The sequence below is a fragment of the Suricata suricatta genome, chromosome 16, assembly GCF_006229205.1.
Source record: "Suricata suricatta isolate VVHF042 chromosome 16, meerkat_22Aug2017_6uvM2_HiC, whole genome shotgun sequence".
In the NCBI taxonomy this organism is placed as follows: Eukaryota; Metazoa; Chordata; class Mammalia; order Carnivora; family Herpestidae; genus Suricata; species Suricata suricatta.
The window spans coordinates 22,629,730-22,656,761 of NC_043715.1; the positions used below are offsets into that span (position 1 = coordinate 22,629,730).

Below are 27,032 nucleotides of genomic sequence, written 5' to 3' on the forward strand. Positions count from 1 at the left end.
ATTTTCTCCTTTTGTATTTTATGGAAGACATTGTGTAGAACTGGTGTAGTATCTTCCTAAAGAATATGGTAGAATTCACTAGTGAAGCCTATGAGATTGTGGTTTTCTTTACAGTAAGCTTTTTAATGATAAGTATAGTTTCTTTTTTTTTTTACACAATTTACTTTTTTAACATATGCAATTATTTTCCATCATTTACAATACAGTAGTTACAATGATACTCCAAACCGAAAAGCAAAGTAAAAAATCAAAACCCCCACTTCTATTTCATGTAATTAGACTTATACAAAAATTAGAAGGTTAGGTACCAACTAGTTAATCACCTAATTTCACAGCTATCTGAAGTGGCAATTGTAATATAGCAGCTTATCTATGATGCATTCAAGATACATGATACAATTTATTACTTGCCCATAAGCTAAAACACAGCCTAGTTTCTTTCAGTGATATAAGGCTATTTAAAATTTCTGTTCCCTCTTGAGGTGGTTTAGGCACTTTTGAATGTCAGGCAACTTGGACAATTTATCTCAGTTATGGAAAGCATTGTTATTAAATTGTTCATATAACTGCCTTACTTCATGCCTCCAACATGTAATCTGTGTTTTCTTTTACTTCCTAATGAATCTAGTCAAAGTTTTATAAGTTTCATTGATTTTTAGCAGTAAACAATATTTCATTTTATGAATGGCTTATATATTTTTTTGTTTATTTTCTCTTTCACTGATACTCATACCTTTGTTAAACTCTTTCCTTCATATATTTGGATTTTATTTGCTCTACTTTTTCTAGTCTCTTAAAGTGGAAGTTTAGGTTATTGATTTTAGCACTTTATGTCTAATACAAGCATTTAACACTTTATATTTCTCTTAAATAGGTCTATAGCTCCATCCCACAAAATTTCATTGGGTTGTGTTTACATTCTCATTCAGTTCCAAATATAATTTCTAATGTCCCTTGTGATTTCTTCTTTGACTTCTTTGTTATTGTATTCTGATTTTGACTGAGGGAACATAATTTGTTTATTTCAATTCTTTTGCATTGGAACTTTTTATGGCCCAGAATGTAGTCTGTTTTGGTGAACAGTCCCTGTACCTTATTAATACACACACACGTGTGTGTGTGTGTTTATGTACAGAAAAAATTATAACATATGTATGTATGTGTGTATATATATATACATATATATATGTTTTTCCTGTTATTGAGTGGAATATTCTATAAATGACAAATACGGTAAATCAGTTTACAGACTGAAACCATCAGGTTCAGCTATTCTGTAACCTTACTGATTTCTTCCTATTTGTTGTATCCATTACTTGAGAAAGGAGTGTTAAAACTCCAAAATATTATGTAATTGGCTGTTGCTACTTTCAGTTCCATCAATTTTTGTCCTACGTATTTTTGTCCTATGTATATTTGATCATCACATTATACCTTCTTGCTGAGTTGACCTATTCATTACTATGAAATAGCCCTCTTTATCACTGATAATTTCCATTGTTCTAAAATGTATTTTGACTGATACTAATAGGCATTTCATTTGTTTTAGTATATTAAAATAGTTAATATTAGCATAGCTTTCTTAAAGGAAAAGTTTTCATAATTTTTTTTTCAAAATGTTTCCCTTTTTATCACTTTCCTTAGCTCTCTCTTTGCATACATTCTTTCCCTGGTACTTACTCCTACAAATCCAAAACCCACCTTTGTGTCTTTAGCTCAATGAGACTATTACTGTCTCCTTGGATTTTTCTCAAGTTGGGAGCTTTCAGATGACACTGAATAGTACTGTTTAAATACTAAAATGAAATGTCTCATCATTAAGACTCACCAATAATGTTGTAGAATGTGCAGCCAATTACTTCCAAGGATGATAATCCAGTTGAGTTAAATATTCCTAGGGAAGAAAGTGTAAAATTTTTATATGAATGATTTATACTTCTCATAGTTGTTTACTTTTTTTACAATAACAACAAGAAGAAATAGAAATGTAAGGCAAGCAGCATCAAAGAAATATATAATACAAATGTCATTCCATTTGAAAGTAGGGGGTATGTTGTATATTCTTCTTAGAACAATCTTGATTCCCAGTTGGAGAAAGAAGAATTTGCATAAAGCAGACCATTTTAAAGAAAGAAGTGAGCTCTTTACTCATGGATAAAATGCATCCTTAAATGACATGGATCAAACTTCCTAGAGAATTCTCAAATTGTTCCCTTAATTGTTGGAATATTTGTGTTCCCAGTCAGTAGAAACACATACATGAGAAAATACTCTAAGGAGGAAAGGAAGAGGCCTCAAGACAAAAATAGAAATAGAAATCTTTCAAATGGTACCAATGATCTTGTGCTAAAAGGCTCAAAGTTAAAGATAAAACAGAAGAACTATGCAATTTGACATCACCTACTGTGTGCACGATCTAATACTAGACACGGGTGATGTGAGATGTAAACTTTCACTGGACAGTCTTCTCTATAGGAATTTTCATCAATGAGTTTTCTGAACCTAGCTAAGAACTGTAGCAATTTCCTAGTGGTCTTTGGCTTTTTCTTAGATTCCATAGGAAGCTGTGAGTTCACTTGGGCTTCCTTTTGATTAAGATGAAGTTTTAAATCAAAATCTGGATTACTAAAACCCATGACTGATCTTTTTGTACTAATTAAGTGGAAGTTTTCCTTGGAAATCACTTTATATTGCATCTGGAATCTAGAAGAACCTCATCATAGTCCATGCTGGAAACTCTTCCTCAATGTGCATCCTGAAGCCTTAATCCTTAACACATATTTCTCAGTTCTTTGCTTTATATTTTACTTTATATTCCAACTTTGAGGTTTTCAAATAGAAATTCCTTATAAAGTATAAAACTATGAAATCCAAATATTCTTAAAAGATTATAGATCTTCATTTCAAAGTTAAGGTAACTGGTAGCCTTACATATGTTAAAGAAAACCACTATTATTTTAAGTTTTATTAAACACTTTGTGCATGATATGCCTTGAAAATACACCACAGGAATAAGAACACATCTGCTTCTCAAATACCTTCTGACTTTTGGTTTTTTTAATTAGTAATTTGGGTACAATAAAAGTATTTGCTCTGAGCATGGGGAAATTATTTTAAAATGCAACCAGGTAAGTAATGAAATCGGGCTGCAAACACAATTAGGAATGATTCCAGAGTCTGAATCTTATCGCGTGTGATATTCAGAAAAATTCTGAAATACACACCCTAAAGAAATTATACCTTAAAATAAGCTATTCAGGAATTAGAATGTTGAAAATGGAATAAATTCCCCTAAACTTCTGTTTGTTGACCACAGCCCTATGGAGCCAAAGTGTGGACTATTTGATAGTAGGTGTCACTGCCCAATACCAGAAAATACTACACATCCATTGTCAACGGGGGCTGGCAAGCTTGGAAAATCAAATATCATCTTGAGAATATTTTAAAAGACTCATCAAAAAAATCCCTTTTATTTTCAAAGAAAGTATTAAAATGAAATCATGCATGACTTCAAAATGTATTCGGATTTTTCTATAGTGTATAACAATAGGGAATTTTATCAGATTACATTTTCAGTAAAAAGAGTTTGAATGAGTTTGATGTGATTTCTATTTCAATCATAAGGGTGACCTACACAGGTACCTTCTTCTTCGATCATTTTATTTCTCTTCCCGCCATCTGTATTTTAACCTGTTAATATGTGGGTGAATGTGAGGAAAAGCAAATCAGTTTGACCTTTAATGTAAAGTCATTTCTGTAAGATCAAAACAGTACTGTGTCCAACACTATACAGAATGCGGATTTTAGGATTCAAAAGCACGTGCCATTCTCAGCAGCCTGCGAGGAATGATAATGTGACTACTGCTTGAATGATAATTTTATCTACATAACTGCCTTCTATCCTCTTGCCTTCACTGTATATTAAGACTTCTGCCCAAAGATATATGTTTAGCCAAGCTGTTTTAATATAACTTATTAAACTTTAAAATGATTCAAGGACAAACACTGGACTTCAGCTCACTGTAGGATGCCACATTTTCTTGCATCTTTCCCTCTTTTTTTAAGCAGCTATTTTACCACTAAGCCAGAAGAGAAGGAATTATGCAGGAAAATTGCTATCAGCTGCTACCCCTGCTGGATTACAGAACCCAGTGCATAATCATTTCCCCAGTGGAGCCTCTAAGGGCTTGGGCCAAACCATTAACCACTGCAAACACCTAAGGAAGAAGTGGAATAGAGTCGAATGGCTCTCTGGCATCCCAGGAGATTTTTATGAAAACAAAATGTATTTGAAATGCAGATGTCCAGGGCCTATCCCCAGAAATTTCAATTCAGTTGATTTGGGGTGAAATCCAAGAATAGGCATTTTTAACACAGGCAGATATTTATATATGAATTACTACCTGAATTTTAGAGTTGGTTTCTGTTTATGTGACTATTTGCTCAGATTCAAGCTGATAATTAAATGGACTTAAAAATGGAATGTCAAGAAGGACCAGGCATATCAGAGCCAGGAGATAATGGATACTTTATTTTTTAAATTGATGTAATAATAAATATGAGACTACTAACATATGTCTCTCTCCTTGCATTCTAGTTTTGTACGGTTTGGTATATTTTGGACTTCTCAAAGTTCTGCTTTGTATATTAAGACTCGTTACAAAGTGACTAATTCATATTCACTGATGTCTATCATGTACTTACTCAAGAGAACAATTAAAACCACTATATTTACATTACATTTCTTTATAATCCAATCACCATTACATCTCTGAATTAGATACTCCCAAACTCCTAGGCTGTTCCTAGTGCATCCTTCATAAATGAAGTAGTAAATTTTCACCTAGTTACTGAAGGATGGACAGAACTTTCCAACATGAAAAGCAAGAAGTGAGTTTATTGGATGTGAGGGGAGAGATGTATAAAATCATAAAGCCATAAAGATGATGCAAGGAATGGAACCAAGGAAGGGATTTTTTAAAATGGGGAAGAATGGATTAAATATTATTAGTTCTATTATTTGAAAGGTTGAACTTATGCTACTGAACATCCAGGTGCATATGCTCAGTAGGTAAGTAGAAGAGACATAGGGTACAATTTTAGAAAGAAATGTTGTCTGGTATTTGAAATCAGATAGTGAATCACATGCAAATAGCTCATAAAGAGGTGGTAAAGAACAAAAATTCAACTAAGTATATTTGAAGCTCCAATTGGCTTTTTTTCAATGAATAAATGAATTGGGCAGCAGCCCATGTAGGAAACAGAGAGGAGCTCTAATGAACTCCAGTAAAAAAGTTTTTTAAAAGTCAGAGAGGACCAGAAAAAAAAAGGCAATTATTAGCAGAGAATGTGCTGGTAGGCATTCGAAGGCAACATAAGGCTTCTCATTCTGGACTGTGTCCTAGTGCTGACCACACAACTCCAAGTTGGTTGGCTGAAGGTCGCTTTTCTTGTAGTTCCTGGGGCTGGGGGTGTGGGGTTGGAGCTGAAACTGCAGTTAGCTTAGGTATCCAGTCTTGCTTTGCTGATGTGGGGCTTTAACACAGTGACTCCATTTTGAGTCCGCAGTTTTCATTTTATCAGAGGTTAGATGCAAAGGCTGAGAGGGCAGAATGCTATTGACCAAAACGGGGAGGCAGAAAAGATGGAATGTCATTCTCTGTATTTCCCCATTTCACAAACCGGCTGTCTTTAAACCCAACCGACAGGCACCTCCTTCCTTAAGGCTTCCTCTCATCTGTATTTATGATGATGGAACTTTAAATCAAGGTACAGATGGCATAGTGGACCACAAGATATGAGAGCTAAGACAGAAGGCAAAGATGACAATTAGAGAATAGATCACCAACTGACCTATATTTTGGCTAGTTATATGCTATTTTTCTCTCCCCTTCTGGGTCGAAAGTTCCTTGAGATCAGCAATCACATCCTCACTGTATCTGGCCACCTATTTGCTCATTTGCCAAGGGTTAACATCATGCCATGGAGACTTCTATACAGTGACACACATGACAAACGAAATGATGCATTTGCATTCACTAAGGAAGACAGTATCTCTGCATCCAAGGATTGTTCAATTCGCAAGACAGAAAACCATCATATCTGACCATTTTACAGCATGCTGGGGGAAACCATGCAGAGGATCTTTCCTCTGACAGTGATGTCTTATTGACAATAGGCAGTGATTAACTGAAGGCAGAATGCAGTGAATGTACCCGTGTAGATTTGAAGAAGTTAAGATGGACACATGGGTGATAGCAAGAGAATGTGCTTGTACCATTTTTGGTGGCTTTCGCCTCATGTCTTATTTGTATATGTGCAAATTCAAAACATTCAGGGAGATGATGGTATCTAACAAAATGATGATTTGCAGGGGTACTTGACCTCCCCAAATCAAAGCAGGTTAACTAGATAACAAACTACTTTTGGTATTCCTTTCTTTCATATCCTCAGTTCCCCATTCACTATTTAATGATTTCAATAACTTATATGCAATGTATACCTCACTTGAACTGCTGTTGTAAAACAGTCATACTCTCTGGTCCAACTACCCTATATATCAAGTGTGTTAATGAGCACAACTTTATCAACTCCAGTGCAAAATGAATTAATCTCTGACTCCCAGTTTCTTAAATATTTAGAGATGTCTACTCAGTCAATAGAGATGTGGTGGAAAAGTCACTCTCTTAACAATGCTAGCTTTCCAATGTCTGGATTTTTAATCACTATGAGGATATTTTCTGGAATTTTCACAAGAAATTCTAATAAAAGCCTTAGTGTTTCTTTGTTTTGTTTTTATTTAAATGTTGTTAAAAGTGTTTTCTTATTTAAAAATGTTTTTTACTTCTGCATAAATCAAAATTGATAAAAGTATTCTTTCTTAGATTTGTTGATATTTATAAGAGCTTTAAAATTTCCATTCAGGGGCACATGGGTGGCTCAGTGGGTTAAGCTGCCAACTTCGGCTCAGGTCATGATCCCACGGTTCATGGATTCGAGCCCCATGTTGGGCTCTGTGCTGACAGCTCAGAGCCTGGAGCCTGCTTCTGATTCTATGTGTCCCTCTCTCTCTCTGCTCTTCCCCCACTCCTGCTCTATCAATCTCTCTCAAAATTAAATAATAAAAACATTTAAAAAAATAAAATTTCCATTCAAACAAAATAGAAACTAATTGTTGGTATAGTTTTCCTTTTCAGGGGTTGACTAATGCAGGTATTCCTGAAATAAAATGTATTAGTCTTCATCCCTCATTCCTCAGTGCCTGGAGTAAGATAAATCTGGTTTTCATCTAAGCATTAAGTGATCTGCATAAGGTTCATGGAACATTTTGTGTAAGAGCAAGTATGCAAATAAATACAGGGAAAAAATGATCAAACTCAGAATACCTTGAGCAGTATGATTATATCTAGTATAGAATTTGGACCTGTAATACTTGTGTTTCCTTCTGGCACCAAAAAAAAAAAATCACTTCTTGACAATTAATTCATGTTTATTTTATGTTATGCTATGCTGTGCTATGTTAGGTAGACTCTCAGAATATGGGATTTGGAGCTATAGACTATTGTACCGAATACCTTTTGATCCTTCTAAATGCTGAATTGTCATCTACAGTGGCACTGACCGTTTAGTTTTTCCTTGTCTGTGATAAAGGTGTCATAGAATGGAAAAACCTCCCTTCACACACTTTCTCTTCTCTATCTTATCCTTACATGTTCATGTAACCTTCTAGGAGCTCATTTTCCCTTGTTTTCTGGGATGACTTTGCTAAGATGGCAGAAAGTACAGAAAATGTATTGGATTTGGTTGTAATTCTTAGCCACCAGCTGAGAAACCTTGAGCAAGTGACTGTCAAAAACTCTGTTCCTCATATGTAAAATGGGAATAAGTATGTCCTTCCCTGCCTCACAGGGAAGTCACATTTAATCAGATCCACTGATTAACTTAGTTTATGAGGGATCCCAGAACAACTATTACAGAACAATTATTACAAACTATATTATCTCAGAGTTCTGGAGGTCAGAAACCCAAAATCAATGTGCTTATAGGACCATAGTCCCTCTAGAGACTCCAGAAGAAAATGTATCCTTTTTGTCTTTGGGTTCTCTGTTGGCTGTAGACATTGTATGGTTTGTGGTTACATCGTACCAATGTCTGCCTCTGTGGTCACATTTCTTCTGCCTTTACTCTGTGTCTAATCTGCCTCTGCCACACTCTTAGTACATTTGAACTTGGTACCCACCGGGTCAGCCCAGATAACTCCTCATCTCAAGATACTTAATTACATCTGCAAAGACTCTTTTCTAAGTAAGGTAACATTCACAGCTTTCAAATAAAAAAAAAAAGGACTTGGATACGTCTTTTTGGACATCACCATTCAGACCACTACTGAAAGGACGCAGGTCTGAACCAAACTGACTCCATGACAGGCCTTATGTTTCCCCTCTGACCTTAAAGACCTAAGTTTCAGTTTCCTGGAAACTATCAGGCAGTCACACATTGCCCAAGGCAGGAGAGACCACCCTCGCAGCGCCCAATCAGAAGCGGCCAGCTAACACCCTCCACATTCCTAAGGGCAGGCCTAGAGATGGAAACCATAGATAGTTACCTGTTATTTAATACTAGATTAGCCAGTTACTCACCCCACATGGGAGTCCTTGACCCACCCTGTAATTGGTTATTTTCAAAGAAACACTAAAGGTCATGATTGGGTCCCGCCAAAAGTAACAAACACTCTGGACAATGTGTGTGGTTAGAATGATTGCCAATGATGTTATGCGATAATGATTGGGCCACTGTCCCTGTGTCACCATTTCCTGTAACTCCCCCTCCCCAAACCCCATGAAAACCCTGCTCAGCCCTTGTTCGGGGCTCTCAGCACGGATCCGCTGCACTGGTGAAGTCTGTGAGCCCGAGCTTAAGCCATAATAAAACCGCCCTTTGCTTTTGCATGCGTGACTCGGTTTCCCTGGTGGTCTCTGGTCTTTGGGAATATTGCGATCTGGGCATAACACTATATTCTACACCATCTTCATATAATCTAATTTTTCCTTTTATATTACCAGTTTAAGAACAGTTTATGTAGCTTCTTATGAAATTTTAGAAGATGTTTAACTTTCACAGGCTACTTAATGAGCCCTAAGCATAGCCCAGCTTCTGTATATTTCCTCTGCAAAATGAAAACAATGCAGATATTTATAGAACTATAGTACTGCATGGTTATAGAGGAGATTTTCTGTTAAAAAGTGTTAATTCATTCTATGAATGCTTGCAAATTGTTGACTAAACAGCATTTGGTGTTAGTCTAGCAACTTTTGAAAGAATTCCCAGTGATGTTTTTTCCTAAAGACAAAATAAACCTTGATCATTACGTTGGGCCCGATATACTTGATCCTTAAAAATTTGGAAATCTGATAATGAGTTAACGCTTGACAAACATGGATATTATTGACATCAGGTGGTACTGTGGACAATCTAATGAGGAAAAAAACAGGAAACAAGTAACAAATGATCTAATTAGGTGGCTCAGAATATCTAGTCGCTTGTTGTAGATTGAATGTGTTGGTACACTTTCAATGAACTATGTAGGAAGTTATAATGGTACTAGAGGAGATTGGATTCACAGAGTCTTAGTTTTTATTAATTCATTACAGCCTGATTGTTTCCAACAAGACTTAGTGTTTAGAGTGAAAATGTATAAATGAAATATAAATGGTAGAATCTTCATTCCATATTTCCACATATTAGGTATTGTACATACATGTATTTATATCTAATTTGCTGAAAGCTCATAGATCTGGTATCTTTATTGCTTTGCCAAGTTTTTAGAAATAAACAGCAGACACTACACAATGATAAGGACTTAATTAAATCTCTTGTCCATACCTACTGAACAGAGTGCCATTTTTCCTTTGCCATTTTCTTTCCATTTTACTTGACCAATAAAATGTGAAATAAATTTGCAAGTCAAATGCCAGGAGATATTTTTCAAAAAGACAAAACACTAGTGATCTTCCCTTCATCTATCTCTTTTGTCGTAAATATTTGTCTGGCAAGTGCCTTCATTAACTCTGGCTCCTTGTTGCTTTTGCTTGCATGTAAAACAATAAACAAAAGCCACAGCTTCATGATTTCAAATGAATGGGACTTGGGCAAAGTAAAATTTCTGCATCAGGGCTACAATAACAGATGAACGCCAGTAAAACAATAGAGAATTTAATTTGCCTGCCTTATTTGATCTGGGGGAGCAAAAAAGGACAATGTGGAAAGAACATGGGATATTTAAATAATAACAAGAATAATGACCTTTCTTTTTCTATTAAAAGTACAGAGAAAATAAATGGAAGGAAGGAAATTAGTTACAACTGTGGGGAAATTACACAAATAAAGTTAAAGAATTATCCAGGTAGACACGGCCAATCTCTTCAGATAGATTTGGATGTTCCATGGAGTATGCATACAGAATTATGCATTAATTATTGACTACAATACTATTTTAGTTTGTTCAGGCTGCTATGACAAACACTGCAAACTGGTGACTTAAACACTATTTGTTTCTCACCGTTCTGGCGGTTAGGAAGTCTAAGATCAAGAGGCCCACAAGGTAGGTTTCATTCTGAAGTCTCTTTTCCTAGTTGCTTGTAGGAGGCTACAATGTTTCTTTGTTTGTGCACAAATGGGTAGAGAAAGAAGCTCTCTGGTGTCTGTTCTTATAAGGGCCTAAATTCTATAGGAGGGCCCCACTCTATGACTTCATTTAACCTTAATTAACTTCCTTAAAAGATCTATCTCCATAGATAGCCCGGAGGGGATGGGGGTTGGGACTTCAAGATAACAACTGCAGGGAGGGGGAGAGGCATAAACATTTAGCCTATATCAAATGCTTACTGGCTTATTTCTAAAAGGAAACTTTTCTTCTAAGAGTATCAGTATTCTGTGAAAGAAGGTCCTTTGATTGCTAACTCTAAATGATACAAAGACTAAATACTAACAGTCAAAGAAGACATTCCTCCTAACCCAGCTATAGGAGATACTAATTCAGATTACTTGTCCCCCTCTGAACACAGGACTAAATTATCCAATTTCAGCTCAGTAAAAGGGAATTCTGGTGTGCACGCTTTAACATGATGACAGTTTGTTACGCCCAAGTCGCAGTATGCCCCAAAGACCAGAGACCGCCAGGGAGACTGAGTCATGCATGCAATAGCAAAGGGCTTTATTACGGGCTTGGGCTCGGGCTCACAAACTTCACCAACGCAGTGGATCCATACTGAGAGCCCCAAACAAGGGCTGAGCAGGGTTTTTTTTTTTTGGGTTTGGGAAGGGGGAGTTACAAGAAATTGTGACACAGGTACAGTGATCCAATCATTATTATACAATATTATTGACAGCAGGTTTAACCATTCACATTGTCTAGAGTATTCATTACTTTTGGCGGGATCCAATTACAACATTGAGTACCTTTAAAATCAACCAATTATAGGGTGAGCCTAGGGTCTTGTTTGGTGACTATCGAGTTAACTTTAACATTAGGTAACAGGGTCCTATCTAAAGTCTCCATTTTCAGGCCTCACCCTTAGGAATGTGGAGAGTGGTAGCTGGCCTTTCCTGATTGGGTGTTGCGAAGGTGGTCTCTCTTGCTCTAGGCAATGTGTAACTGACTGTTAGTCTAGTGGAACTGAAACCTAGGCCTTCTAGATCAGAGGGGGATCTTAAAGCCTGTCATGGGGTCTGTTTGGTTTAGACTTGTATCCTTACAAGTTCACTGGAATATCCAACTATTACTTTAGGATTTCTAGATATTATATGCTCAACAATATATTATGCACTGACTGTTTTATACAATTGTTTTATAAAACGGTGAAGGGAAAAGGAGAAAATTATGTATTCCATCTTTCATGATGACATAATTACTTTTCCGGGTGCTCTTTTTTTGTTATTTTAATATGAATTCGAGTTACCATCTGGGGTTATTAGCTTTTAGTATGAAAAAGTTCCTTTAGTATTTCTTACTAGGCATGTCTGCTGATGACAAATTTCCTCAGCTTTCTGTTTACTTTCCAAGCCTCTATTTCATATTCTTTTTGTTTGTTTTGGAAAGAAGGCTTTGTTGAATATATGATCCTTGTTTGAAAATGTTGGCTCTAAACACTTTGAAAATGTTATCTCGTGTCCCTCTGGCCTCCGCTGTTTCTACAAAAATTCAGTTAATCTTATTGAGGTCCCTTAGAAGTGAGGAGTCAATTTTGTCTTGCTTTCAGGTTGTTCTCCTTGTCTTTGGCTTTCAGTAATTTTACTTGGATATGTCGTTTGTGAATCTCTTTCTATTTATCTTCTTAGAGTTTGCGGAGGTTTCTGAATGTGTCGATTAATGATTTCAAAATTTTTTGAAGTTGTCAGCTTTGTTTTTTCTTTTCTTTTCTTTTTCTTCTGGTATTTTTCTTCCACATATGTTGGTGGACTTAAAAGTGTCCCAGATTTTTCTGAGGCTCTGTTCATTTTTCTTCATCTTTTTCTTTTTCTCCCTATTCTTCTATCTTCAAGTACATAAATACTTTATTTTGCCAATTCAAAGTAACTTTTAGCTAGTCTAATTAGTATTTTACTTGTTATTGTGATCTGAAGATCTATCTTCAAGTACATAAATACTTTATTTTGCCAATTCAAAGTACCTTTTAGCTAGTCTAATTAGTATTTTACTTGTTATTTTGCTTAACTCCAGAATTTCCATTGTGTTTTCTTTTAAAAATAATTTCTATCCATTTATTTATATTCTCTATTTGATACAATATCATCACACCTTTCTTTCTTTAATCATAGCTTATTGAACACTTTTATAATAGCTTCTTAGAAGTCTGTTTAATCTAGTACTTGGTTGCTTTCATGAACACTTTCTTTGGCCTCCTTTTTTTCCCCCCTGGCATATGGGTTTCCTATTTCTCTGTATATCTTATAATCTTTTGTTGTAAACTGGATATTTTAGATAGTATATTATAACAGTTCTGGATACTGACCCCTGATTGAGAACTTCTTATTGCTATTGGCTTCTTTATTTGTGTAAGGCCTGGCTAGAATACTTTCATTAAGTCTATTTCCCATCTGCAATTTTAAACCACTGATATTTCACTTCAAGGGATCCCAGCCTTGGGTGTGCCGATAGTCACCCTAGAATGACTGGGATTTGGGCGAGGTTCTCTTTGTCTCTTTCCCTGACTATGTTTCAGTTGTTAAATTCTACTAACTACCAGATGATTTCTGTATCGTTTTCAATTTGGGAGACAAGACTTTACAGACTTTACAGACTAATCCAAATCAAGTTTGGGTTCCTAGGGTATATCTCTAAGTCTGCGCTTCAGATGTGTTCTGCCTAGGCACATTCCTCTCCCAATCTCTAACTCAGATTCTCTGCTTCTTCACTGAGGCCAAACTGTGAGCCACTGGCTCCAGAGATGAGTTGGAAACTGTCTTGTGTTTCTCTGAATGAAGCCACTGCTTTGGGTGATGAGCATTTGGAACTGGGAAAAGCAGGGGAGGGGGAGTAGCCTCTAGTTGTTTTGGCTTGTCCTTCCCAGTGTGTAACCACTGTCCCATAGGCCAGGGCAAGGGCAATTGAGGCCCTGCATTCTCAGTGGAGCCCTGCCCAGAGAGAGCCTCTGTGGCACAAGAAAGGGCTCTGAGAAAGAAAGGAACTGTCTTTTGGCTGCATCACTCGAAATTAAGTTTCAGTAATAGAGTAGGATGAGACTGGTCACACCGTGTATGAATTATAAGACGGTTATTTACCTGTCTTAGCTAAGGGGTAGGGGGCCCTGTGTTCTTGGCTGAACCAGCAGAGAGGGGATTTTCCCTCTCACAGAGCTGGGAGAGGGGTGAAAAGTGGTTCTGCTTCACACATTCTTACCAACCTTTTGTAGATTCTCTTGGATAAATGTTTCTTCATTTGCTGCTTGCCTCCAGGACCATTTCCAGAGATGTTAAATGGTTTTCCTTTTATAATTTTCACCATTTTCAATAACAAACAGTCCTGTGGAGCGCCTCGCATCATTATCTTGCTGAAGTGGAACTCTGTGATGAGATAATTTTTTTTAATAAATAAAAAGAAAAGTTTACAAGATTGCTGGAATTAAAATCAGTGCATAAAACAATTACACTTTACACACTAGCAAGAATGATTAGAGAGTGCACTTTTAAAAGGATAATAGTGCCAAAGCAACAACATATATACAGTACCAATGATAAATCTAACAGAACATGTAAAATTTTCTTATAGCTAAAATTTAAAAATAATGTTTATTGACATATATTAAAGAATATAAGGAAACTATGAACTTGAAATGGAATACTAAAGATCATAAAGATGATACCACTTCTCTCAAAGTTTATTTATAGTTTAACATAATTTCTACTAAAGTTCTTATAGGGATTTTCATAGAACTTGATAATCTGATTCGGTGTCAGAGATTAACAAATGAACAAGAATAGCCATGATACTCTTAAAGAAGAAGATGACAGAGAAAATAACCTAATAAGCAGCAGGATTTATTATGAAGTTTCCAAACATAAAAAGCGAGTTATTGATAGAGTGTTATTAAAATAGAGCATTCGGAACGTAATAGAGAGCCTCTAAAAGGATAATGGTGCACAAAAAATTGATTTGTGAGAGACTGAGAGCTGAAGAGCAGTGGGTAAAGGACAAGTCACTCAAGAATTCCCCTTGGGGAAATCAATTACCAGCAGAGAAAGAAAAACAAACACAAAAACACAATTCCATACACTCATCTAAATGTGAAAGATAACACTATAAATATATTTTTATGAAATTTGCACTTTAAAAAACCCAGGTTAGGGGCACCTGGGTGGCTCAGTCGGTCAAGCATCCAACTTCGGCTCAGGTCATGATCTCATAGTCCATGGATTCGAGTCCTGCGTCGGGTTCTGTGCTGACAGCTCAGAGCCTGGCACCTGCTTCAAATTCTTTGTCTCCCTCTCTCTCTCTGTCCCTCCCCAGCTCGCTCTCTGTCTCTGTCTCTCAAAATAAAGACATAAAAAATTAAAAAAAAATAAATTTAAAAAGTAAATTAAAAAACCCAGGATAGAAATACAAATCTAAAAGAGATTGACAAAACTCACTAAATTAAAACTTTCATGAAATGAAAAGGCACCATGAGTTTTTTTAAATATACTTTATTATCAAATTGGTTTTCACAAATCACCCCGTGTTCATCTCAACAAGTGCCCTCCTCCATGCCCATCATGCACTGTACTCTCTCCCCCACCTCCCATCAACCGTGTTCGTTCTCAGTATTTAAGAGTCTTTTATGGTTTGCCTCCCTCCCTCTCTGTAACTATTTATCCCCTTACCCTCCCCCATGGTCTTCTGTTAAGTTTCTCCTGATCCACTGAGGAGTGAAAACATATGGTATCTGTCTTTCTCTGCCTGATTTATTTCACTTAGCATAGTAACCTCCAGTTCCATCCACATTCCAACAATGGCCAGATTTCATTCTTCCTCATTGCCAAGTAGTATTCCATTGTATGTATAAACCACATCTTCTTGATCCACTCATCAGTTAATGGACATTTAGGCTCTTTCCATGATTTGGCTATTGTTGAAAGGGCTGCTATGAACATTGGGGTACATGTGCCCCTATGCATCAGCACTTCTGTATCCCTTGGGTAAATCCCTAGCAGTGCTATTGTTGGGTCATAGGGAAGTTCTATTGTTAATTTTTTGAGGACCCTCCACACTCTTTTTCAGAGCGGCTGCACCAGTTTGCATTCCCACCAACAGTGTAGGAGGGAAAAGGCATCATAAGTTTTAAAGAAACTAACTACAACTTCATAAAAGATATTTGCCTCTTGTAGATTTAAAAAAATGTATTTCAAATGGAGGAATTTGAACTGTGTGAAACTGCTGATACTTGCTTTTTTAAATGTGTACAGTAATGACAATTTCATGTGGTATAATAAAATAACTCAAAATAATACTAAATATAAACACCAGTCAAAAATAGTTTTTTTAAGAAGAAAAAAATGAATAGGCAAATATGGAATTGACTTGCCTGGATGTAGCAAGTAAAATTTGGCAAAAATGACTCATAGACTTCCTTTACTCAGACAATAATTTTCTGTATCTGGGACAGGAACAGCATATGCATATGCCAGGAATAGTAAAAAATATGAGTTTAGTGGCGGACTCACTAATGCTTTTATAAGTACTAAAGAGCATAGCTTTCTTCAACAATGAGCAATATTCCTGCTACAGTTTCTAAATTATCATTATAGATTGTTTTAAAGAGAGAATATGCAAAAATAGTTTCCCATATAAATAATGTCAACCACAAAAAGGCAAAAGCCTCATTGTAATTTTATTAATTGCATCTTGAAGAACAATTCCCATCTTCTGTTTTGAACTATGGTATATGAAATCATCCACAAATGTTCCTTCTACTAATTAACTGTACTCCAACTTGTCACACATTTTCTGAAAATATAACATAACTATATATTCTGTATCTGTTATGAGATAATGTTCTCCCATTTTTTAGCTTAGTGGTATTTCCCTCTAGGCCTTAGAAATAAAGATAACTGGATCATTTGGTACACCACTGCTTAACTCATTAGAGAACTCTTTTCAGTCTTAAAAATACTAAATAATGAGTTTCAACCAGAAGAAATTTAGAAAAAAATGTTTAGTCAATCTGAGTGTTTTCCTATTTGCTTACTAGCAATGCATTACAGATCCATTGATATCTTAAAACAAAAATAAATACAATTCATACATCTATTTTGGGGAATGGCTATTTTTTTTTAAATTCTGGTATAGCACTATAAGGTACAGAAAATTTAACATATTTATTTAAAACCATTTGAGTGGAATATGTGTCAATGTATGAGTGTTCTAGAAGACAGAAGGACACTGATGACCAAGCACTGGACAACAATGGTTTGGAATCCCTGCTTAACATGCAACAGTGACGTAGCCAGGTGTTCTAGGGTCTACCAACTTAACAATAGGTGAAAAAAATCTTAACTGAAATAATCCTTTTGCTCAAATAATATTACACACACTAACCAAAATTATGTTTATTTGATTTTGTCTAGAATATCAAAAGGATAATGAGTTCCCATTCTGAATAGCTCTATCTTTCATTCATAAAAATGAGAAAACACTAATAATTAATATATACAATTTGACTATAGTTGGTGAGCTGGGCATGAAGGACCACAAAGATTTATTTTGAGGGGTGAAGTTTTGAGAACCATAGGGCTAGCATAGGTTCAATTACTCTTCACTGACAAGTTTTACCCTGAACTGAAATGTTGCTCTAGATAACCAACATATTTCTCCATGTAATTGTCTGAACATGTAAAATGGAGCCTCTGCTCCTATGACTTTTCCTTTTATTCTTTTTTGCATACCCACTATATGTCTTCTCTACAGAATTTTAATATATGTAGCCTATCTCCAATTGGCGTAAATGGGACTTTTGTTAGTTTAAATGCTCAAGGGCCTGAATTGCTCTTTTTAGGTTACTTGCGAGAGTCAACAAAGTGCATATGTTGTTTGCCATATTGTCATATAGTCTTTCAATGTGGAGCTTCTCAAACATGCCTTTTGAACGTGGTCAAATTCTGTTCAGCCAATTTTGTATTATCAAGACAAATGGGAACAAAATTAAACATATTTATGGAAACATGGGTTATTTTATGTCCTCTGAAAGGACACCTGAAGATTATTTTTATAAAAGAAATATTTTGCATTTATAAAGTGATGGTAAATTTTCATTATTTCATGTATTAAACCTGTCAGGGCATGGATGTTTTGGTCCATGACAATTGGGCCAAGTGGGGAGGGGGGAGGGGGAGAGAATTTAAGTAGTCTAGTGAAGTTGGGATTGTCTTGAGTTTTGTAGAGGATTTATGAACTAGAAAAACAAGTGTTGTTTGGGCAGCCATTTGGAAATGATGCAAACTATTGTAATTTTCACTTTTTCCAGATAATTCCCTCAGCATTTTGGCAAAGCATAATGGATTCAACCGCCAGAAGCAAGAAGTCTATCTTTTACCAATCATAATCAGTGATAGCGGGAATCCTCCTCTGAGCAGCACCAGCACCCTGACCATCCGGGTCTGTGGCTGCAGCAGTGACGGTGTTGTCCAGTCTTGTAATGTTGAAGCTTATGTCCTTCCAATTGGACTCAGTATGGGCGCCTTAATTGCTATATTAGCATGTATCATTTTGCTGCTAGGTATGTATTTCCTTCATAACTTAACGGTAGCCATTTTTCTGGTTCATAAATGACTGTAAATAAAAACAGCAAACCAGAACCCCAGTCAGGTATCAGCATTCTTTTGGGGAGAAGGAACTTTCTTGCTCTTCTCCAAGCTTTGAAGTTACCAAGTAGGGATGAAGGAAGAAAAGTGCCATGATAGCCAATGTTAAATTGGAGAGGACAATTCAGTGCCTTTTTCAATTCCATCCCCAATGGAGAGGTAGACTAATTCTAATGGTGGTGGAAGTGAGGATAGACCTTTATGTGATTACAACAGCATCTAGTATATAAGAAGACCTGCAGATCTGATGTACACCAGTTTATCACAATGCGAGGCCTTGTGTGTTCAAAATACTCTTTTCTCTAAACGATGTATTGATTGGGTTGCTGAGATCATCTAAACACAACATTTGGTCAGACTAAAAGATAACATATAAGCAAACACCACCACCAATTTTTTTTTTCAAAATTACACTGTGTTCTTCAGATATTTTTCTTTATATTAACATCAAATTCAAATGAAGATTGAAAATGAAGGAAATTTTTATAACTTTCCCATTAAAAATTTCTAATTATAAAAAGGACATTAGAGAGAAAGAAGATCTACAAGAAGAGAGTTACATCTTATCCTGTCCTTAAGTAAAGGTTATGTCAGTTACTACCTTTCCAGTTGCATCCTGTTTGTTCACCCACTTCCTGGATTACCCTTATTTCTAGACATATTTTACCCTGTAAACCCTAGTTTGGGTTGGCTGGCTTTGCTTGTTGGGCATGTATGGCTTTCCCTTTGCCCACCTTTAGGCTTACCTTCCGAGCTGGAGAAATTCCAGCTTCCACACGAGACAAGAAATTGTCTACGCCAAACTGACATTCATCTTTATATATCACTTCATCTGAGTGAACATTATTTGATTGGAGAGAGTCTTGAAGAACTGATAAAACAAAAGAAATACAAGATATGATTTACTCTGTTCCTTTTTCTTTATCGAATAAGGACGTGGAATCAAAGCATATTAAATGCCTCCCCAAGAGCCACAGCAAGTTAATTATTTTATCTTTACTGTTGTTTATCATGTGCCATTTATTCTAGAGCTTATAGCACTCTTACATGCAGCTTTCACCATGAATAGACGCAAATGAATTTTTTTAACCCAACTTCATCACCATTTAATAAACAGAAGCCACCTGGAATAATATTCACTCAGAATTCAATCCCCATCCTTCAGTAAGGTGTTTAACTGAATTCCCAAGTGAATGGCATTATGGCTATGTGCTGATAAGTTTCTAAAGAACACCACTCTCTCGTAACACATATAATATGTTGCTTGTGAAATTATTTGCAAGTTGAGCTAATTGTTACTTCACATGTTTCCTACAGTCATTGTGGTGCTGTTTGTAACTCTGCGGCGGCATAAAAACGAACCATTAATTATTAAAGATGATGAAGATGTACGAGAAAACATCATTCGTTATGATGATGAAGGAGGAGGGGAGGAAGATACAGAGGCTTTTGATATCGCAACTTTACAAAACCCAGATGGAATTAATGGATTTTTACCCCGTAAGGATATTAAACCAGATTTGCAGTTTATGCCAAGGCAAGGGCTTGCTCCTGTTCCTAATGGTGTTGATGTCGATGAATTCATAAATGTGCGGCTACACGAGGCAGATAATGACCCAACTGCCCCGCCATATGACTCCATTCAGATTTATGGCTATGAAGGCCGAGGGTCTGTGGCCGGCTCGCTCAGCTCCTTGGAGTCCACCACCTCAGACTCAGACCAGAATTTTGACTACCTCAGTGACTGGGGTCCCCGCTTTAAGAGACTGGGAGAACTCTACTCTGTTGGTGAAAGTGACAAAGAAACTTGACAGTGGATTATGAATTAATCAGTGGAACTGAGCATTCTGTAATATTCTAGGGTCACACCCCTTAGATACAACCAATGTGGCTATTTGTTTTAGAGGCAAGTTTAGCACCAATCATCTATAAACTCAACTGCATTTCAATGTTGAACCAAAAATTAATAATAAAAAGTATATGTTAGGAGGTTATAAATCTTGTGGAGTGTGAATTAAAGTATGTGGAGTGTCTAGAAGTCTTTGGATATTTGATATTTACCTAGCCGCCACAGACAAAGATTGGGATCCTGGCTAATCCTTAGAGAGATGGTTTAACAAGAGGAAAAAATCAAAATTAAAAGGTGCTTTCTTAGAAAAATGGACCTGCAAGAAATGTGCTGCTGATACGTGTCTTCTGCAAGGATTTTTATAAATGCAAATGGTTTTTTCCCCTTCACCAATAAGGATTCCGCCACAAATGATAAAGCAATACTTGGTCTGCTGTACGTTATGACTTTCTGGAGTTTTGGGAGGCCTCCTAGATTATACGGTACGGTGACCGCACATTGTACATAACTGTTGGCCCCACTCATCAGAGACTGAATAGCATCTTTAAATATTGTGTCGAGCCTTAAAATATTCACATGTTTGTAATCCATTCTGGGTGGGGATTGCCAACTCAGTGGTGGGAGGAGAGAAATCCCATTCAAACAGGCTTGTTTTCTGGAAGCAGGATTACTCGTTCCCCCCACTTCATCTTCTTCCACAAGGACACAAAGATAAACCGTATTACACAGCGGACTACATAAGAGACAGAAGGTTTTATTGCTAGCGCGTGAATTTATTTGTTTAATCCTCGAAATAAATATTTTATTGACGTCCATTAATGCTTTTATTTATTAAGGTTGGTAATCTATATAGATTAAGGGACTATATGGAAAAAACTAAATTATATCCATTAATAATCCTTTAGATTGTTTTATATAAATAAATATATATATATACAATGAATGTTTCATATGTGTACCTTTTGATGAGATGAGTATGGCAGGCAATATTAGCTAAAGGGGAGCCAAGAGTCTCTTTAGAGTAGAAAGTGTTATTGTGGCTGGTGATGGCAGGAGCAGCATTTTCCCAGAGAAACTTTTGGACTGTTTTCTATTTTATTCATAATCCTAGTATTTGGTGTTTTTACTACAAGCACAAACATCTGAAAGTATATTGATTCATGTGACTATTTAAACTCTAGACTTTTAGATACCTACATAATGCCCTGCCCAGTAAACATGCTTCAAGTTTCCCCCACTGTTTTAGAGCAGGAACTGGTTTGTACATAATTTTACTGCTTTTGTTTTTAGCACTTCTCTCCCTGGTCCTCATGGTGATGCACAGAACGTCGTAGACTCCAAAAAAGGACAGCGCTAGAAGATGTGAGCATATTCAATTTGTAACACAATCCTGCCATTTAGGAGTAGAAAATGTATGATAAAAATCAAGTACTACACGCAGATCATTTTAATTTTCTACTTTGCTTTAATGCAATATTGTTTATTTACTTCATGTATTGTATTCAGAGAAACTCCTGTATTGTTTCCTACTTTGTGAAATATATTTTTATAAATACTTTTGTTGTCATCACTTTATTTTCCTAATCAGATGAAGATCTGTTAACAGACATCAACTCTAATTAGAATTCTAGAATGGTCAACTAAATCACCCCAAGCATCACTTTTATTTGTAAGAGTCTTTATTATAAAGAAGCAGACGAGAGAAATCACCTGGCGATGATCCCACAGCAACAGGGACATTAAAGGCACATGGTGTGCGGAAAGACTAGTCCAGCCGTGCTGGCTGGCTCCCCCTGAAGCTGAAACAGAGTTAAGAGTAAAAGAGAAAAGGAGCAGGAATAAGCAGGAAAAGACTTCAGAGAGGTGTATGGGTCTAAAACCTATAGAATGAAGGTGATCAGTAAGCAGGATTTAGCAACAGAGACCCAAATCACAATGCAGACCTGATCAACTTCTGGCAAATGGGTTCTGAGTAAAAGACTGCTTGATGAGGGCTGGCACACCGGGGAAAAAGTAGTTAGGGTCTAGTTTTTGTGCCATGTCAGTCCTTGGCTTGGGGTTGCCTGGGCAGAGTACGACTTTGGCTAGAAAACTAAGATATCAAATCCTGAAGACTGCCTCCACTGTGACAGAAACACAACGTTTGAGTACTGGAATTCACACCTCTCCAGGGACTTAGGTGACTCAGTGAGTGCCTGTTGCCCGAGAACAGGTCATGTTTTATGCTCACACTTCTGGCTTCTGGATACGTTTTCTTGAGGTAAAAATAATGGTCCATAGCGACTTTACGCCACAGTTTGGCACAGTATCTAAAACAAATACTGGGTGAATACAGATTATTAATAGTAGTTGCAATAGTAATCAGTGGTAATATTCTGATTAAGTCAAGGTGAAATCATTACCTTTTTACTTATTTCTTGTATATCAGATGCATTTCTAGTGTACCCTTCTCAGTGAAGTGCCATAGATTACAGACAGACAGACAGACATTCTTTTTCAGGAATATAAAATCTATATCCTCTAGTCTTAGCAATCAACAGGATAATATTTATATGGTATTTCTTGGGGGGGGGTAGGAGATGGTGTCTGGCATATTGGTTCCCTAAATCTTAGCTCAAAATTTATTTTGCCCAGGAACGAGGAATAAAGCATAATCTGTTGGCAATTTACTTTGCCACCACCATGCTAGCATTTTGTGCTTTAAAAGCCCATTTAAGGTTCCATAATATGGAATCAAGTAAACAACACTATGTTCAATGGAACTTTTAGAGTAGCCTGAATTTACATAAATATCCAAGGAACACACACACACACACACACACACACTCTCTCTCTCTCTCTCTCTCTCTCTCTCTCTCTCTCTCTCTCTCCACTTAAGTACTTTGTATCTTAGCAATAGACTTATTAGGACTTATTAGCCAGCAGGTTGAGGCTCCCAACCTTTTTCAAGATTTGAATACTCCATGCTCAACTTTTAAAATAATACACTTTCTGAATTTTATCACAGTCGGGATTTTTATATCTGCATTGTTTTCTGTTGCAATAATACTGACATATGTCTTTCATATACATCTGTGGTTAGATTTCAAATAAAATGCTGATTCAGTTCACAGGCATTTTAATGTGACTGTAGGTCTTTATTGTGTCCTAAGCATTATTTTCCATTCTTTTTTGTTGTTGTTTATTTATTTTTGAGACAGAGAGAGACAGAACATGAATGGGGGAGGGACAAAGAGAGAGGGAGACACAGAATCTGAAAGAGGCTCCAGGCTCTGAGCTGTCAGCACAGAACCCAAAGCGGGGCTCAAACCCACAAACCATGAGATCATGACCTGAGCCGAAGTTGGACGCTTAACAGACTGAGCCACCCAGGCTCCCCAATCGGGTTCATTCTTAAAACTCACCCCTATACTAGGTTTCTCTACCTATTGGCAAATAACTGTTGAGTGGGAATCAAGTGAGACAAAATTATCTTCCTCTGCTCATCTCAAAATTCAAGGGTCCTATCTGGAAAACTAATACATCCCTGGGTGATGACACCACATGGAATCAGTTCAGCCCCAACCCTGTCTACTATTCCAACAAATCACATAAACATCCATGCATGCTTACCATATAATAGTAAGAGCATACTCCTTACAGTAATATTTTATGAATACAGTTATTATAAGAGTAAGAATATTTTATGATAGGATAATTAAAATGCTAGAAATTATACTCAAGTATTAACACTGCCACACAGAATTGTGATTTCTGAAATATAAACTTGACAGTGAAAATGCTTTGGAAAAATGCACGGTGTTTCTATGTATGGAAAATAAAACTTAGATATGGCATCACCAGTGAAAGCTGGATACTTAGAGGGTCAAATGTGTTTTGGGGAGAGTTCCCTTAATCAGATGCTTAAAGTAAGACAAGTCTCTGCATGAGACTTGGAAATCTCCTAGGAGCAGCCAGATTCCACACTGAGACCCTTCTGGGCTGTGCTGTGTTTTGGAGAAAGAAAAGCGGGTGCTGGGAGCTAAGTAGCCAATTACTCTTTATAGCCACATAAGGACCAGGGGCAAGGAGGCCCTTCCAACAAGTTGTATTACGCTATCACTGGCTTTGCAGGGAATCTCACGAATGTATAACATTCTGATAGCCTTTTTGATTGAAAGTTCCATCTGAGATCAGGACACTGCAACCAGTAATAAGATTTCAAAAAATCCCATCACTGGCACTGTTGGAAAGGTTGAGCATGACTGAAATCACATCATTGTCAGTCAAAAAGATAAGGTAACAGTGGGCATTACTCTAAAAGCTATATAAATGCACAATTTAAACTTGAGTATCAACGTGGAAAAACTATATATTTATATATTATATATAAACATATGCTATATATATTTACATACACACATACATACATATGTTAATATTTATACACACATGTGCCAAATTAGTTTATTGGGGTTAATCTTATATTTGCAATTTTCATCCCATTATCCCATGGGACCAAAACCCTAGAAGGGTAGCTCCTTATTTTTCTGAGACTAACCTTGAATTTGAAAGAAACTGTATTGAAGATAAACAGTTTTAAATGCATGTTTTTGTTTGAGAACAAAATAATGGCTCATAATACCTGGGATGGGAATGAAATACATCACATTGTATTTGAGAGGTTTTATATTATTGTGTTTTTGCAGAGAAAATAATTGTGGAATGTATTTTGCAGTTAATAGTTTTCAATATATTTTTACTTTCCTCATTCCAGTACTATTTTGTCTGCTATATAAAGGTTTTTTGCAGAGTAACGCAGTTGGCCAAACAGTGATACACATATTGTTGTCACTGTGGTCATTGCCCTTCTGATGACTGTAGAAGACAGAAATGCTGTCATTAAAGTAGATGCTATTTTCTTCTTAGTCAACACACATTTATATATTCCATGGTGTATTATTTTGTTTTTTATTTATATGATACACTCCTTATATTAAAGATATTCTAGTCCTGGTATTTCTGACCCAATCCTAGTATTTATGGGACCATGCAATTTAAAATTCTGCTGACTGGATGGACTATCTTCAAGGAAAGAATTTTTCTCCTACATGTACTGAGCATCAACCATCTCAGGAAATAGGCTATGTGTTTGATAAAGCAAGATTAAATGAGATGGCATTTCTAAACTGATTCCTCTATTTATAAAATAAAGCTAATGAATCGCATCTAACCTAATTGTTGAAACCTTCTTTCTCTATCATCTTGAAAATAGTATTTTGAGTCTAGGTTTAAGCGTAGGTTGGCTTGACATTAAAGCCCATAACTTTCAGTTAAACAACACTCTAATTATATAGCTTATAATGATAAGAAATAGAATCTAAGTTATGTACGGTGACATGGAAGAACTGAGGAAAAACTGAACTCTAAGTGGGAACACTCAGGAATTCTTCATGGAGAAGTTTCCAAAAAAGATGGGAATGAAAGAAAGGGTGGAACAGAAATCATAGATTTTCAAACAACAAAAACAAAGAGGGGAACATTATAAAAAGATTACACTTACAGATTAATGACAACTTTTGGACCTTCAGAAAGTCCTCAAAAAATGGGTGCTCATAGGACGTTTTACATTTGCCTAACTGGAGCATGTCTTGTGGATAAGAAAAATGAGGTTCAGAGAGGTCTCCTGGAATTTTCTGGAGTTAAACATAAGAAGTAAGATAGACCAGAAGTGAACTCTGGTCTTCTAATTCATTACCAGGATTGTGAAGTTGTGTTTTTGTGTATATGCACATTCCTCCCATACTTTATGTCAATTTTATTTAGCTCACAAGGCTAATAGACATTTGCTGGAAGAATCAATGTCTGGGACATTCCTCTTCCAGCCTGAGCTACCTGCCATCATCTGACACACATCCTGAGTTTAAGCACTATCTCTTGCAGGTAGGTACCTTTATGAATAAACAAGATTTATCTCTATTATTATGCACAAATGACAGAAGGAGAGTTGTTAGAAGGAATAGTACAGGAGGCTGTCTGAGGAGAAAAACTGTAGAAAACAAAGGCTTCAATGAGCCTAGAGACCATATAAATACAGAAAATGAGGCATCACTGAAGGTAAACTTTAATTGCTTTGGATCCCCTTGGTACATGCAAAGATAACCAGGACTACCGTATGACTCTTCAAAATATGAGGTAGATTCTAACACTTATGTTCCAAGTGAATACAAAAATTTAGGAGTCATTGGGACAATTCTCTCTTCCTAATATATGCATTCCTAACTACTTCACTTAATGTTTTTCTATTTTTCTCCCTTAATTAACCTTTAAATTTTGAGAACAATTCTGTATTTAAGAAGTCTAATTGTTGTCCTAGTGAATGGATTATCTAGGCTCAAGGACAGAGCTATAAATAATCATATAGCAAATAAACTAAAAAAAAAGATGCCTTTCTAAATTTTTCTAAATTTATTTTCTACAAAATATGTGCTATGATAAGAAAACTCTTGTCTTGGGGCACCTGGGTGACTCAGTCGATTGAGGGTTCTACTTCGGCTCAGGTCATGATCTCACAGTTCATGGGTTCAAGCCCTGCGTCAGGCTCTGTGTTGACCGCTCAGAGCCTGGAGCCTGCTTCAGATTCTGTGTCTCCCTTTCTCCCTGTTCCTAACTCACTCACATTCTGTCTCTGTCTCTCTCAGAAATAAGTAAAACAAATTAAGAAAAAAAATTAATTAAAGAAAAAGAAAACGCTTGTCTTTCCAAGACACAGAGTCTAATTGGATAAATTATAGAAGCAAATAAGTGATAAAACATTAGATTTCTCTCTGCTATGAAAAAGGTGAGCAGTTAGTTTAATGAAAAGACAGAG

At 36.3% G+C, this 27,032-nt stretch overlaps 1 protein-coding gene and 1 long non-coding RNA gene across 4 annotated transcripts in view; one reads left to right on the plus strand and one right to left on the minus strand.

The window, feature by feature from the left end:
* The window catches only part of CDH8 (cadherin 8), a 366,110-nt gene extending 344,373 nt beyond the window's left edge, over positions 1-21,737 (plus strand). For all 3 annotated transcript variants that reach the window (XM_029925787.1, XM_029925786.1, XM_029925788.1), the window contains 2 exons: positions 17,997-18,248; positions 19,651-21,737. In XM_029925787.1, the coding sequence (XP_029781647.1) occupies positions 17,997-18,248; positions 19,651-20,144 (746 nt within the window). In that variant the 3' untranslated portion in view covers positions 20,145-21,737. The remainder of the gene's footprint in view (positions 1-17,996; positions 18,249-19,650) is intronic.
* LOC115280724 lies at positions 1,828-19,141 on the minus strand. The gene is made up of 3 exons (XR_003903899.1): positions 19,080-19,141; positions 13,902-14,061; positions 1,828-1,894 (listed from the first exon to the last, which is right to left on the minus strand). It is a non-coding gene; the product is annotated as an uncharacterized LOC115280724 (long non-coding RNA).
* Positions 21,738-27,032: the final 5,295 nt, after the last annotated feature.